The sequence below is a fragment of the Petromyzon marinus genome, chromosome 31 (assembly GCF_048934315.1).
Source record: "Petromyzon marinus isolate PM22_M1 ecotype Great Lakes invasive population chromosome 31, UKy_Petmar_22M1.pri1.0, whole genome shotgun sequence".
Taxonomy (NCBI): Eukaryota; Metazoa; Chordata; class Hyperoartia; order Petromyzontiformes; family Petromyzontidae; genus Petromyzon; species Petromyzon marinus.
The window spans coordinates 9,861,191-9,877,482 of NC_133697.1; the positions used below are offsets into that span (position 1 = coordinate 9,861,191).

At 51.5% G+C, this 16,292-nt stretch overlaps 1 protein-coding gene across 2 annotated transcripts in view; it reads left to right on the forward strand.

The window, feature by feature from the left end:
* Positions 1 to 1,017: 1,017 nt before the first annotated feature.
* The window catches only part of LOC116947801 (tyrosine-protein kinase receptor TYRO3-like), a 30,635-nt gene continuing 15,360 nt past the window's right edge, over positions 1,018 to 16,292 (forward strand). For both annotated transcript variants that reach the window (XM_032963959.2, XM_032963960.2), the window contains exons 1-9: positions 1,018 to 1,413; positions 2,608 to 2,863; positions 4,174 to 4,277; positions 5,306 to 5,488; positions 7,701 to 7,787; positions 9,307 to 9,422; positions 9,674 to 9,914; positions 12,132 to 12,240; positions 15,759 to 15,862. In XM_032963959.2, the coding sequence (XP_032819850.2) occupies positions 1,326 to 1,413; positions 2,608 to 2,863; positions 4,174 to 4,277; positions 5,306 to 5,488; positions 7,701 to 7,787; positions 9,307 to 9,422; positions 9,674 to 9,914; positions 12,132 to 12,240; positions 15,759 to 15,862 (1,288 nt within the window). In that variant the 5' untranslated portion in view covers positions 1,018 to 1,325. The remainder of the gene's footprint in view (positions 1,414 to 2,607; positions 2,864 to 4,173; positions 4,278 to 5,305; positions 5,489 to 7,700; positions 7,788 to 9,306; positions 9,423 to 9,673; positions 9,915 to 12,131; positions 12,241 to 15,758; positions 15,863 to 16,292) is intronic.

Below are 16,292 nucleotides of genomic sequence, written 5' to 3' on the forward strand. Positions count from 1 at the left end.
CGCACACTTAAATCACGGCACAATCTCGTGAATTGTATTTATCCACGAGTTTGATTACATCGGACGGCAATTCACTCTGGAGGCGCATGAAAAAAACAGAGATACACAGATCCATCCCACCAGCACCCACCCCCGATAGCCTTTAACAGATTGTGGAGACAAGTGCCGTCAGCGAGGGCGTGTGTGTGGCCAACACCACGCCGGCCGCCTTTGTCTTTCCAGTGCTGATGTTGTACACACCGCACCAGGTACAATACTCATTTAATAATAATCATCAACGGAGTTTGACTTCTATATTTGGGGGGTGGGGGGGGAAGGGCTTCGCTTTGTCCCTCACATTAGGAATCACCGGGTGCATATAATGAATTAACCAAAAATTTAAGCTTAACTACAGAAAATAAACTCCGCCCATGCATTTAATGCTGAGTCGACGTACGAGTGGTTCGAGTAAGCGGTTCAAACATTCGCCACTGTTATTGGGAATCGAACTCGGGTCTAGCTGGGTTGGGAGCGCATGCCACTGCGCCATCGCTCCCAACGAAAGCACACACACACCTACAAAGACAAAGGTCCCCCGTATAGCCTAAACAGACTGTAGGGGCAAGTGCTGTTAGCGAGCACCTATAAAGGCCGGCACGGCACACGAGGAGGTGGGTGGCCAACACCGCGCCCGGCCGCCTTTGTCTCCCCAGTGGCGATGTTTATACATCGCACCAGGTCCTCATTTGAGGCTGAGACGCCCTAGGGGAGGCCCGGGACCGGTTTTAGGTAATCATCACCGATGTTAGCCGTTAATGGGAATCGAACCCGGGTCGCCAGGTTCGTGGCAATGCGCGCGCGCGCGCGCTGGGAACGCGCTCCGTGACTGCGCTGGGCGAGGCTGTTGGCGCGGGTTGTGAGACGCGGGCCATTCCCATGCTTGTTTGAGTAAACGAGGTTTGTTGTTTGCGATGCTGGGAGTCGTCGTGCTCTTAGCCAGACGCGTCAAACGCATGGGGGGGGAGGGGGGGTCAGGACGGGGTGGGTTCGTGGTAGGGTAGGAGGAGGATTTGTGTTTGAAGGGCTGTCGCTCAGGGGCTCGCTATGAGTCGCAGCGCGTTCCCTATTTCCTCGACGCGTGTGTATTGTTGCACAAGCGCGGCGGATATAGATGACTCTGCACAGGTTGCCTCGGTGTTCACTAGCCAAGCGGACTCCAGAAGTTGTTTCGAGAAGAGCGGAGAAGCCAGAAGTCGCCTGCTGTTCTTCCTCTCGCTGTTGTCCGGCGCTTCGGTGATGAGAAGGAATTTGCGTTCGGATATCCGCGTCGCCGGGTAGAAGAGGAGATGCGTCTCGAGGGACGGCGCGCCCTGAACGCGTTCTTGTTGGCGATCTGCATGCGCTCCTGTTGCCGGGGTAGCTTGGTGCACGCAGGTAAGACACACGCTACGCGCTCTCTCTCACACACACACAAAGACAGTGATCCCCCCCGTAAGAGACCTTTGGGGCAAAGTCTTGTTCTCGAGCACATGATAAGAAGGCCGACGCGGCAAAGACACTGCACATGCGCATGCACACTCGCGTTCACACTCGCGTTCACAGACGCGTTCACACTCGCGTTCACACTCGCGTTCACAGACGCGTTCACACTCGCGTTCACACTCGCGTTCACAGACGCGTTCACACTCGCGTTCACACTCGCGTTCACAGACGCGTTCACACTCGCGTTCACACTCGCGTTCACAGACGCGTTCACACTCGCGTTCACAGACGCGTTCGCAGACCCATTCACACACGGATTCACAGACGCGTTCGCAGACGGATTCACAGACAGATTCACAGACGCGTTCACACACGGATTCACAGACGCGTTCACAGACACAAAACACGACAACCGCCGTTCGCCACTAAGTGGCGGTGACGTTGCGACGGCGCTTGTGCCAGGATAGGTGCACCTTGAGGCCACGTGAAGAAGTGTCGAAGGCTCGCTGGTGGCAGGTCACGGAACAGACCCAGGTGCCATGGGTTGACTGACCGAGATGACTGACTAGATAGATGCACCACCTGTGTTTCTCACTCTGCTAACTCGCTGCGTTTTAGTCGCCCAGCGCTCAACTCGTTGTTGTGAGCGTCGCTTACTCTGGGCACCGCTGCTGTTGGAGAGCGGCTGTCTTCTCCTACTGCCCAACAGCGTCCTTGACGAGCCGTCTCGCACACACACTCGCATCCCCCATTTAGCCTTCAACAGACTCTTGGAGCATGTTGCTGCTCGTGAGCAGCACCTATTTAAGCCGGCACGGCACACGATGGGGTGGGTGGGCAACACCCCGCCCGGCCGCCCTTCGCTCTCCGGTGCTGTTGTTTTACAAACCGCAGCAGGTACTCATTTAATGCCGAGTCGACTTAGGGGGAGGCCCAGGACCGGTTCAGATACTCACCTCTGATGTTAGCCGTGGGACTGAATCGAACTCTGGTCAGAATCACAATCAGAGTATTCATTTATACTGGAGGAATCCGATGAACCACAAAGCTCGTTGACACGCAGGCTTGTTTAGCACGCATAAAGCTCCTTATCACACACGTCCAGGGTCGCCTGCCTCGTAACGCCAACGCTGTCGCCCCGTGCAGATGGCCTCGTGTTCACGGAGAGCCCGCAGAACGCCACGGCCTCGGTGGGAGGCGAACTGTCGATCTCCTGCGAGGCGGACAGCGCGAGCCTGGGACCGGTCCTCGAGTGGCTTCGGGACGGGGCCCCGTTGGGCACCGACGCCGACTCCTCGTCGGGCGGCACCGGCTCGGTGGGGGGTGGCACGCATCACTCCGTCGCGCAGCTGGCCCTGTCTAAAAACGGCGGCACCGCCTTTGTTCACCGCAGCACGCTCAGGTACGACCCCCCCCCCCTCCCCCCATCCGTGCGGGTGTTTTCAAATCTATCGGAGGGGGGGGAGCGGGGGGAGCGGTGAAAAATGAATATGGTCGGTCGTTGTTCCCAATTCATTCCAATTGTGCCACCGGCGTCATGTCGCGAGATGAAGCGTTCCATGCAGGACACTCAACAGTAGGAGAGCAAGGCGCCGCAAAAGTAGGTTTCACAGAACTACTACCGAGTTCCCGGCAAGTAACGACGCACTAGGGTGCGCTGCACTTTGCCGCGCGCCCTGCTCTGGAGATGTTCATCGTCAAAACTGATCTTCGCCTCTTCTCGACGAACTTATTCCCCTTTATTTGTGGTCTCGGCGTGGTGATCCTTGCTCTCAGCTGCCCTTCGTTGTGCAGCGATTCCACGTCACTGCATGACGACGACTTGGGGAGGACTGCATCCAGCAGTGGATTCATAATGGCTGATGATCATGGTGATGACACACTTCCTCGTCCACTCCTTGATCACAGCCATCCACCTCTTCCTAGATAACCCCCTTGCCCTCCTACCTTCTAACTCCATGTCCTGCACTTTTACCAACGCCATCTGCGTCTCCTATTTCCACACTGAGATCATTTCTAATGTTTTAGTCTATGATAAAAAGAAAACTCCAATAATTCACAGCCTATATAATTCATTCACCACTGACGTTAACCACGGTCGGAATTGGAATTCAGATTGCCACATTCATAGCGCAGTGCCCTAACCGCTGTCTCACTGCTCCTCGATGTTGATTTGGTATATTCTCATAAAATCAGATATTTTATTCTCAAAGCTCAAACTGTCGCCACATTACATTAAATTAAGTTTGCGTGAGTGTGCAGTCATTACCGACCGGGTCTGAGATCATCAGCGTGCTGTATTGTACTCGAGAAACCACTTTCGAAACGTGCGACTGACCCCTAGGATTCGAACCTAGGTTCTCGGCCTTGCCGTTTCAGTGTTCTAACATCTGAGCCACCCGACCAGCTCCCGATATGCACGTTTTAGTATTGTCCACTCACATGCGATGGTTTTCCCCAGACATTGGTTTAATCGTGCCTGCTGAATTATGTTGTCATTTGTGCATTATAAGTAGAGCTGATGGATTTGAAAGTTGATGATGGATTGATGGTGATGTTGGTTATGATGATGATGATGGATTGAGAATCGATGACGATGAATTGATGACGATAATTACGATGATGAATTCACAGTTGATGACGGGCCGACACGTCACAATGGTGGCGGTGACGTTACTGCTGGTTGGCTCTCTGCCTCGTGTGTTGTTGCAGTATCCACCGCGTGCAGCAAGGAGACGTAGGCCCTTACTCCTGTCAGGTCACCTTAGCCGGGGGAGTCGTGGTCCGGTCCAAGGAGGGGTGGATACAGGTGGAAGGTAAATACCTCGCCTGGTGTACAGGAGGCCGTGGGTTCGATTTCAACCCTGACGCCTGCTGTGTATTTGGAGTTTTCATGTTCTACCCGTGGTCACGTGGATTTTTCTACGGAACCTGCGGTATTTCCCGCCACATTTGGAAACGTGCGTTTAGGGTAATTGGTTGCTTTACATTTCCACGTGATAAGCCACTTCGTTAAGCTTTCGTTTGTCACCAAGTTGCTTCTGAAAAATAGCTCAATAGGATTTACCTGGTAAAATTAAAAATAGTTTAGTTTAAGATGGATGCGTTTTAATCCGTGGTATGGAACCCGACGGGGGGGGGGTAGCTGTTTGATAACATCACGATTTTAAAATATTCATGCTTGCTCTGGATTGTGTTACAAGATTTTGGGCAAAAAACCCTTGGATAAATATTGTTTCCCAGGGGAGGTCCCTAATAACAACACAAATTCCTCAGACAGTTTTGTTGGATGGTCTCTACGAATTATAAAGCCATCCTCATACCGGGTGAAAGACAAAATGAGTGCATGAATGCTGTTACATATGCACTCATAAAGCATTACAAAAATGAGTCTCGAGTTTCAGTGACACATTCCAGGATAAGTAAGCGGCATTATTATGAATAATTGTCCTGATATGCGTTGCGACTTTATATGGGCCGAGTGTTTAGGAGCCCAACTCCGGTTTATATTCAAAATATATTTTTTACTTGTGATCCTGCATTGGCAGGGGTGCACAGACACATAACAACAACAAACATCAACACATTCATCAATAACACTGTGGCCCTAAATGAAAATGTATATAAAACAAGTTACATTTTGGGTAATTTCCCTTATAACCTATCTGGACAAACGCCCACTGTGTGACCATTCTACCGGGGTTAGTGACCTCAGGAAAACCCTGGACACTCTTTACAAAAGAGATGTTCCATCTCAATGGATTCTCCAGGTGAAATATTAACAACGTACATTTATTTAATGATTACTATTATTTAAATCCCTTCCATTCCCTGACCGTGCCAGGCAGGCCGACCATCACAGGGGAGCCTCGGTCTCTGAACGTGAGCCGGGGCGAGCCCTTCACGCTGCGCTGCACTGCAATGGGACCTCCTGAGCCCGTGTGGATCAAGTGGTTCAGCAGCGCAGATGTCCAGCCTCAGCAGCCAGACAACAATGGGTCCTCTCCCTCCGAGCTGCACGTGTCTGGTGCGTTTGAGTTTCGTTTTTTTGTCGCTTTATATTCCGCGTCACTCGTTGCGAATGCATCGCGCAACGCCGCGCAATTCACAGTTACGGAGGTCCATCCGTATGGAGGCGCTTGTGGACGATGGGTGTTTGTAGGCGTGGGAGGAAACCACGCGTGTTAGGGGGGCAACGCTCGATCCCATACAGATGATACAGAAACAGATGAATCCGCACTCGCTGTACCACCTTCTTCTGGCAAGCAAGGGGGGGGGGGGGGCATGGCACCACGACGTCCAACAGGAAGGGAGTTTCACAATGTTTGGTGTGATCCGCCAAACCCTCGCTACCTCCACAGTGCTGTTTTACAGGCCCCATGCACAGCCACCACCGGTCTGTTGAGGGTTACGATGGTCCTTGAGACATTCGGCCACAAATGACGATTCGGTTACCACCCAAAGTGGCTGACGCTATAAATGATTTTCGAGAATCGTCTTATCTCTAGATGGCAAACATTTACGACGGCAAGGTCAGAGCATTTAGGAGGGCTTAACAACTGATATGAAGCGTCCAGGGAACAAGGCCAGAACTAGCAAACATAATCCAGAGAGTGTGTACGCATAGCTCTCTGCTTGTGGTGCGTACTTGTGGCGTTTGCCACCCCCGGCGGTACGGGCCAAGCCCCCTGTGCCTTGTTGGCTACAAGGCACAGGCGCTCCGGTGGCAAGGCCCCGTGGCATCTCAGCGGCTGCACGAGAGGAAGCTCAAGACAGGCCCTCTAGAGGGCATTTGCACTCCCCCACCCACACACACACCATCCCTGCTTAAAAAAAACTATAACTTATTCTTTTCACCAGTTACGGTCCCACTGAGCAATGTAGCTCTTGATCAGAAGCGACCTGGCTATCACAAATGATAGCTCAATGAAGTGGCTGATATCATCACGTGGACATTCATAGCAGCGTCCAATTCCTATTAAGCTTTGATGGTGACGACTGAATCGTGTTGCATGGACGCACTTATTGATAAATACACGCGTTCACGTGTACATGTATGGCCCTTTTTTTGTCAATCCACCGCTGGATAAGGACCTCCGCATGTCGCGGTGGTTATACGATCCACACTTCACCACGCCGGTCAGTGCGGATTTTGTGAAGGTGTGGGGAGCATAGATGTGGGAGTATTGAGAGCCACGATACAGTATATATACACACACACACCGATGATTTGTTTCTGCAAAGGCTTCTGGTGACAACGTAGCCCCCGCAGCAGCGTTGGCCTCTAACCACCCTGATTCGCGCAGGGTGGCGGTCACCGTCCAGACTCGAATCTGCACAGTTTCCGAGATCTGACTCGATCGGCGCATCGACGGGTAAAATTATTGTGCATTCGGTGAAACGTCTCGGTTCACGAACTTCCTCCCTCGCTCCAACCGGGCGCCTTTTGTTTGTTTTCTGAGTCAATCTCAGCCGGCGTCTCACCCACGGCGTCACCTCCAACAAGGAAACTCTCACAAGGCGTTCCTTCCGTGTTCTTTATCTGCAACGCTTGGCTTTTTTTTCTTCCGCCACGGTTATCGCATCGCCGAGCCCGGTGTTCAAGCGGTTTCATGAGTGGCCGCGCAGTTAACCCAGAGCGGTTCTCTCTCGTGGCAATCTTTGGGAACGCGACCGCGTCCCGAAAGCATGTTGCCTCTGCGTGAACCCACTGAGGAAGGGGACTTTTAAATTAACGACAACGGGAGGACGTGCATTATCGTGCACCACTAAGCCGTGTGCGATGCTAACGCGAGAAAATCGTTCTGGCTTCACATTCAATGCACTGATGCAATGCCCTGCGCATTGACCTTGCCTTCAGAACTCCGGTTCCTGAGAGACAACACGTGACCGAGCGTGATGGTTATAAAGACACGGTGTTGCCCGGTCGAAAATATTCCCCTCCAGTATCCCCGATTAGTGTAGTCACGACGCCTGCCAGTTAGATTGCGCTCACACTTTGCTTAACCAGCAGATGAAATAAACCCACCGAGACGCATGGCACACCATTGCTCCTTTTGCAAGGATGACCTGCCTGGTGACGAGTAAACACCGCTTGCTTGCCACTTTGAAGCAGTAGTCCCACATGTCGCTGCGGGGCTCGTATAAAACGAAGTAGCTGGGCCACGTTTGGCCCGTGGCGTTCCCGCCCGCGTTGAATGCACGTGGTGATGATGATGATGATGCGACTCGATTTTCAGGAATTTCTGAGACGACGAGTTACTCGTGCCACGCGGCCAACTCCAGGGGCACCAGCGTCTCGAGGGAGGCGCGGATCAACGTGAAGGGTGAGGGCGCGCTGCCACCTCTCCCACTGTAGACCAAACCCGGATGTATTTCTTAGTCAGCGCTGGGTCGATTATCAAAACTGTGCAGTGCGCTGGAATTGAGTCCAACGCACCAGATCTGGGTAGAAATCAGTTCCTAGCCACCAGAACGCAGATGCCAATTCCCGGACTGTCCGAGTCACACTTGGGACTAGTGGTGACCCTAGGACTGACCTTGCTGTAGCTTCTCCTGGGGAGGAGCAGGGTCAAATGCAACACTTTGTGCAAATGATGAGGAACCCCATCGCGCGAGCACCTCGCATAGCCTCGGTTGACTCCAATCCATGTGCATCACCAGCGGTGAATTGTTCTTTGAATCTGAACCTGGCCTGGCCCACCACTAGATAAACTCGGCCTATAAATGGGTCAGTGCAAGTACTTGGCAGTGGTGCGTCAGCGGCACCAATCGCCCGTTGAGCGGACAGAATCACGGTGGTCTTAAACGGTGCTCACTCGCAAACCTGACGCGGTGGGCTATGGGGGGGGGGGGGGATTTGTGTGCGCGTGGTCAAAAAGTTCGAGTGAGGCGTCTCGCGTGCCGCTGTGTGTGGGTGGACGTGGCTCTGTCGCAATTACGATTGCTCGGAAAGATAGATCTCAGATTTAGCAATAAAATACGACCGCCTTTTCAGCTCGTTTTGGCGCTGCAGGTAACTCTACGATTCATGGCCCTTTGTCAATCCACTGCTGGATGAAGGCCTCCCAATGTTATATGAGTCATGGGGGGGGGGGGGGGCGGGGGGGTTGTTTCACCATACTTCACCCGGCTGGTTAATGCGGTTTTATTGAAGAGAGAGCCAGGACCAGTTCAGGTATCATTTGCCACTGGTGTTTTTGTTGTTGTTAAAATGATCACCTGCAGACAATCCCGGGAGATAGAATGGCCCGTTTGCAAGAGTGTTCCAGGAGTCACGTGATATGTGCATGGTAGCCGAAGGCGGGATTCAAACTCGGGTGTAACCGGGTTCATGGTGCAATGCACAAACCACTGTGCCATCCCTCTGTCCTCAGGCAACGGTATAATTTATTTTAAAACGAAATATTGTGTTAAATCACTGTCGATGAGTGTGTGTGTGTGCACTTCCTTACTGTGGAAGTGGCGGTGGAGGCGAATCTATAAACTACCCCGGGAGCAGATATGGCGATCTTGAAATGTCAGTACATTGAAATCCAGTAAAATTCCAATTTCCTAGATTTCAAGAGTCGCGGGGGGTGGGGGGGGCACGTTCGCCCCCCATCGCAGCCCCCCCCCTCCACCCCCGACCTGTGTACACCACGGAATGGTGGCACGTCGGTTCATGAATTGTGCTATGAACCCCAGCCACCTGAGTTCGATTCCCCGACTTCGTGCCCGGTGGATGCGCGGAGTCGTATTCGACTATGGGTGACGCGTCTGTGAAGTGGTGCTGAGACGGTGGAGTGCGACGCTCTTGGTGCTGCTGCCCCCCCCTTCCCGCTCCCACCCACCTCCCAACCACAGTTTTGCCGGAGGCTCCTGGGCTGCCCCGGCTGGTGACCGTGAGCGCGCGCGACGCTTGGCTCTCATGGAACCCCAGCTTTGACGGATTCTCTCCGCTACTCGGGTGCCGGGTACAGGTGCGACCCTCGCTTAATTACACTCAACCACAAAGGCCATTCCACCCCCCCCCCCCCCCCATTAGCCTATGCAGGCTGATGGGGCAAGTGCTGGCCGGATATGTTAAATATGAGCGGATCGCTGAACTGCACAAATGGCACGCTCTTTGTTGTTGTATGTAAGCGCCTGTCACTATGCAGCAGGCATGACTCTGTTTGCCAGCCGGCCACGTATCCCGGTTGAGCCTGCCGGAAACGTTGCTACCTTGCAGGTCGCGAGAGACGACGGGCAGTGGGCGGACGCCGACAACAACACGGAGGCCAGCGGCTGGGCCCCGGACGATGACACGGGGGTGCAGGAGGTGGCAGGGGTCCCCGATGATCCCTCGTACGGGGCCCCCCTGGGCGGCTTAGAGCCCGGCACGGATTACCGGGCCCGCATCGCCTGCCACAACCAGGTCGGCGCGTCGCCGTGGTCCCCGTGGGTCAGGCTTCGCACGCGCAAGCAAGCCGGTGGGTCCTCCTCCGTTTCTCGCCGTCCACCGCTTCCCGGTCCTCTTCTTGTCCTTCATCGGTGGCGTTCAAATCCTGGTAGTGGCGAGGGGAGGAGGGGGGGCGTGGTGAGGGGGAGTTGACTCAGCCCATCGTCCCTCCGCGGATCATTTAAAAAAATAGGTGCCTACTATTTTGTGGAGAGGCTCGCCACCCACCATGGGGGTGCGGAGTTTCCACCACCGGCTCGGGGATTGTAGACAGGAGCTGAGCACTGCCTCGGTGCTCGGTTGAGCAGGAGATGACTTTGCGTTGTTGGTTTGTGATTCATCCATTGCATTAGTCGCGAGATGTTAACTCCCTCGCCCCGTATGCCGGATGTTGTGGGTTCCATACCGATCCTGACGCCTGTACATTCGGAGTTTTTATGTCTCTCTCCCCGTGGTCGCGTGGATATTTCTCCCGGTCCTCCAGTTTTTCCCTCCACATTTAGAAACATGCGTTTAGATTATTTGGCTGTTATACATTTTCACGTGATAAGCCACTTCCTTGAGTTATCATTTTGTGATAGCCAGGTCGCGTCCTGAAAAATAGCTAAATTGCTCAGTGGGTCTTACTTGGGAAAAATTAAATTAGAGTAGTTTAGTTTTATTTCTGCTTGGGGCACTGCCCTTGTCGAGGAGAAGAGACTTGAGATCATCGTAGACCTCAACATGGGCACCCATGCGAAGACAAAGATCACCCATATAGCCTTACCAGACTTTTTGGGGAAAGTGCCGTTAGCACCACACCCGACCGCACGCCTTTGTATCCCCAGTAGCGATGCTTACACACCGCGCCAGGAACTGATTTGAGGCTGTGTCGACCTAGGGGAGGCCCAATACTGATTGAGATAATCATCACTGGGATTGGTCACGAGCGAGAATTGAACTCGGGTGGCCGGGCTCGGAGCACAGTGTGCTAACCGCTGCGCCACCGCTCCCCGCGCATAACTGGTGCTCGGCCAGAGGTAAGACAAAACGTGCCCCCTTCACCAACCCACACTCACCTGTGTGGTGAAGTATAGCCAAACCCCCCAACCCCACCACCCCCCCCATGACCGATGCATCTCAAACATGGCCCCCCAGTACTCAGCAAACTTCGTCTGGAATTCTTTCTTTGCTTTACAAATCTTATTTTTATGATTTTTAAAAATATTTGGTAACAACATGATTACTGATCTATTATATAATTACAATAACCCCCCCCATCAGGTGATTTCTGCACCTGATGAGTTCAGTGACAATGTCGTCCTGCTGCTCTCTTTAAGACTGGGGGTGTAGGTGGATGGCTTCACTCTTCTGGCAAATCGCCCGATGATGCTGAATATAATTACCATCGAAGCGTCGTACTATTCAAATTGTAAATGTTGTGGATTTACTTTCCAACACACCGGTGGGCTGTAGTAGTAACTAATTGGTGCGTTGTTTACGTGACAAACCTTACTGGCTGTGTCGGGTGGTGGAGGGTTACGACACATTTATACTTATGCTATATAACCGAAAAACTTTTATTATGAATATTTGTCGCGAAAGGCTACGTGTTAAACCATAGTATTACGTTCAAAATAACAATAAATCATCATAAATTACCTTTTTTTGTCCGCATTGCATTATAAGACCGATTGGAATGTTAGGTATTATTGATGGTAATCTTCAGTGAACTCGCTCTCATGTGCAAAGTTGCGTGCTTGCTATGCGCGTGTCAGTTGACACCCTGGGTAACCTTACAAGCGAGATGTTCCGTCTCAAGGGATTTTCCAAGATAAATATTTATATAAAGGAATGAAATTAAATAAAGTGCCATCCGTGGGACGATTTTCCTGAAGAAAAAAAAACACTGAGTGTGGGCCATTGTGTGCCCATGTCTTACCACATTTGCCATAATTCTCTCAAAATTACTTAATTGGGTAACAACATGGCAACATTGCTCTCCACTGGTAGCCTCATGGCCACTTGCAGCTCGGTGTTATGTGGCATTGTGCCGCACAGGGACAGCTGCCATTAGGGGACCCCCCCTCGGCACAAATAGAAGGAAACCGTTGCTGGGAATGAGATGTGACGAAAGGTGTTTTCAGATGCTGGGATATTTAAACGCCAAAAAAAATGCAACTCCTCATTTATCCGCGTGTGTCAACCACGTGCACGTAACTCTTCCACTCTACCTGGTCTCTCCCCCGCACCCGCTCCCCCTCGACAGCCACCCTCCCTGAGTTCGTCCCGTGGCTGCTCGGCGTGGCTGCTGCCCTGGCAGTCCTCGGAGCTGTGGTGGTTGTGGTCTTGTGGAGGAAGAAGAAGCAACAGTTTAGGTTTGAGTTCACCCACTGCGTCTCAACCCGATCCACGACATTTGTCACGAGCACTGCTTTATAACGGAGGGACAAATACAGAGCAGCATAACGTTTTGGTGCAATGGCATTTCTCTCAGAGCGGGTGGAGAAAGAGAACAGAGAGGCCGACTGACTGACTTACAGTTGGAGATTGCATTTTACAGCGTAGTCCATGTGTCTTGTGACACTCTCTAAAACTTAATATTTTTAAAGTAAGGTTTATTTTAAGCATAAATAAACATACAAAGGGAACATTATTTAGGGGTCAATTAATTGGGGGTCACAAGACATATCTAAAAACTATTAAACTGAACTATTTGTATTTTACGAAGTAAGGCCCACTGAGCTATAACAGCTCTTTTTCAGAAGCGACCTGGCCACAAATGATAGCTCAACGAAGTGGCTTATCACGTGGAAATGTATAGCAGCCAAATACTCAAAATGCATGTTGATTGTAAATGTGTAGGGTAAAAAACCGGAGGACCCGGAGAAAAATCCACACGACCACGGGGAGAACACGCAAACTCCAAATATAAAGGCATCAGGTTCGGGATCGAACCCACGACTTCCTGTATACTAGGCCAGGTAGTTAACGTCTCGCCACCGTGGCCCTGAGACATATGGGACATTTGGAGAACGATGGCAGGTGGAGGTGGCCGGGTAACTCAGGGGTCAGAGTGCTGAGCTGCCACCACTGAGATCTTCGTTCCAAATTCAGGTGTCAGCCATTGCCCACGATTAAACCAGACTCCCAAGTGTAATGAGTTGAGAGTCTCTGCTACATTTGCACTTTATTTGGTTAAATGCCAGCAGCCCTGATAATAAAAAACACCGCTTTTTCGCGGTCAGGAAATAAGTGGATTGGTCATCTCGTGAACATGATGGAGGTACAAAAATTGTGATTAAAAGAGGGGGGGGGCGGGGGGAACAATAATAATTTAATATTCAATGCCAGTAGGCATTCAATATCAAATAAACCCTTATAAACTATACATTTCAATATATGCATAAACTGTCTTAAAACTGAAAATGGAATTTATCGAATGTGAATTGAGAAAAAAGCACGTTAGGAATGGCAAGCCGCCGGTGCTGAGTTTGTTTAGTTTTGATAAATGACCCTCAGGAGGTGACGAAATCACAGCCATGCCGGAGATATCACTTTTCGCGCTTTACCCGTAAGCTTGCCGAACCGGTTCGTCTGCATTTGCGCAAACTCGTGGCTGAGTTACAAGACAATGGTAAAGTAAAGTGGGCTGGGGCGGGACAATGTCACGCTAAGGTGATGCTGAGAAGGTGAAGTTGATCATGCTGCGCGATGAACCCCGCAGACCTGAGCTCGATTACTGGCCACAGCTAAGCATCAGTCAGTGACGAGTGATGTCTGAACCGGTCACTCCGCTTCATGAACCTGCAGTGACCAGCATGGTGAAATATGGTCAAATAACCCCCCCCCCCCATCAAATGATTAATTTAATGAATGGTTGTTTCTATGGAACCTTTTTTCCATCATAATGTCTGTTTCTGAATGAATCTTGGTGGTATACAGGACCGTAAATTAATTCCCCCATTCGTTCGGCTGGCTGTAGCTATTGAGTGTGCAGGCCGTGCATCTGTACCTGCACCTACGGGTCAAGTTCAACTTTGTTTGTTTGTTTGACTGAGTGAGAGAGCAGGATGAGTCCCATTGGTATTGAGTGACCTGGGTCACCACGATGGCAAAAAAATAATTTTAAAAAACAATTTAAAAAATAATTGCAGCAATGAAGTCAATAGAAATCGGAGCCAAAAAAAATACCAAAAATTATAGTCAAATGGGTTAGAAGGTTTCAGGTTCTGGGCTACTAAGAGAGAGGGGTAATTGGACAAGGGGTGGGATCCCCATTTCATTACATGCGCCACAGTCCATGCTTCTAAACACGTAGCTACGCCACTGCATTTGTCTACGCCAACCAATCACCATCATCATGAGGCACTTTGACAATTGTAATTGCTGATGAGTTTTAAAAGCATGAAGTATATATTTTAGCTGCTCTCTACGTACGGGTGGGACAAGGCATCGATCCATCGATTAATATTGATCCTTAAGCTCACGATGCATGCACTGAATTAATTTGCGTGTGAGTCAATTTTTGTATCATTATTATTGTTGTATAGGTTATGGGTGCTGGGCTACGAAGACAGGGAATTAGACAGAAGGCCTCATTTCATTACTTGCAGGGGAACCATTTCAACCTCACCATACCAACCTCACCATGCCACTCTCACCATGCCAGCCTCACCATGCCATACTCACCATGCCAGCCTCACCATACCACCCTCACCAAGCCACACACACCATGCCACCCTCACCATGCCAACCTCACCATGCCACTCTCACCATGCCAGCCTCACCATGCCACCCTCATCATGCCAACCTCACCATGCCACACACACCATGGCAGCCTTACCATACCACCCTGACCATGCCACCCTCACCATGCCAACCTCACCATGTCAACCTCACCATGCCACTCTCACCATGCCACCCTCACCATGCCACACACACCATACCAACCTAACCATTCCAACCTCACCATGCCACACATACCATGTCAGCCTTACCATACCACCCTGACCATGCCACACACACCATGCCTCCCTCATCATGCCAACCTCACCATGCCATCCTCACCATGCCACTCTCACCATGCCAGCCTTACCATGCCACCCTGACCATGCCACCCTCACCATGCCAACCTCACCATGCCACTCTCACCATTCCAGCCTCACCATGCCAACCTCACCATGCCAACCTCACCATGCCAACCTCACCATGCCAGCCTCACCATGCCAACCTCACCATGCCAACCTCACCATGCCAACCTCACCATGCCAACCTCACCATGCCACACACACCATGCCAGCCTTACCATAGCACCTTGACCATGCCACCCTCACCATGCCAACCTCACCATGCCGCCCTGACCATGCCACCCTCACCATGTGAACCTCACCATGCCACTCTCACCATGCCAGCCTAGATATCTTACTTGTCGGTAGTACCTGAGGCTGTATAAACTAAACAATTTTTTTTATTTTGCCAAGTAAAGCCCACTGAGCTTTATAGCTCTTTTTCAGAAGTGACCTAGCCATAAATGGTAGCCCAACGAAGTGGCTCATCATCACGTGGAAATGTATAGCAGCCAAATACTCTAAACGCACGTTTGTAAATGTGGAGGGAAAAACCGGAGGACCCGGAGAGAAATCCACGCGACCACGGGGGGAACATGCAAACTCCAAATATACAGGTGTCAGGGTCGGGATCGACCTCCTGTATACCAGGCGAGGTAGTTAACATCTCACCACCGTGCATAACTTGAGCGCTTCAAATTTCTGTGTGGCCAAAAACAATGAATTACGCAATAGCCTTTGGTAAAATGAGTGAGTTCTCAAGTCCAGTGCAGTGCTTCACATTGGTGCTGCCCGTTCAGTGCTTCACATTGGTGCTGCCCGTGCAGTGGGAGCAGGTCGGAGCTCGGCACCGCAGCTGCGGACCTGGGGGAGCCGCTCATGGAGATCCCGGAGATTCGGAGCTACCGGCGCTGCAACCCCGAGCTCACACGTACGTGCGCATTGCGCGTGTGTACGTATGTATGTGCGCGTGTGTGTGTGTGTGTTTTGCGTTTATTTGAGAGAAGCGGTGGTGTAGCGGTTAGTGCGCTGCGCTTCAGATCCGGATTCCCGCTCACGGCCAACACGAGTGACGATTAAATGAACTGGTACTGGGCCTCCCCGAGGTCGACTCAACCTCAAATGAGTACCTGGTGCAATGTGTAAACATCGCCACTCGGGAGACAAAGGTGGCCGGTCGTGGTGGTGCTGGCCGCCCACCTCCTCGTGTGCCACAGTGCCAGCCTTCATAGGTGCTATTCGCTAACAGCACTTGCCCCAACAGTCTGTTAAGGCTATACGGGGGATCTTTGTCTGCTCTACCAAATGCCCCTTTGCCCCCCCCCCCCCCACCCAAGTTCACTCTCCTCTTCAGCAGTAAA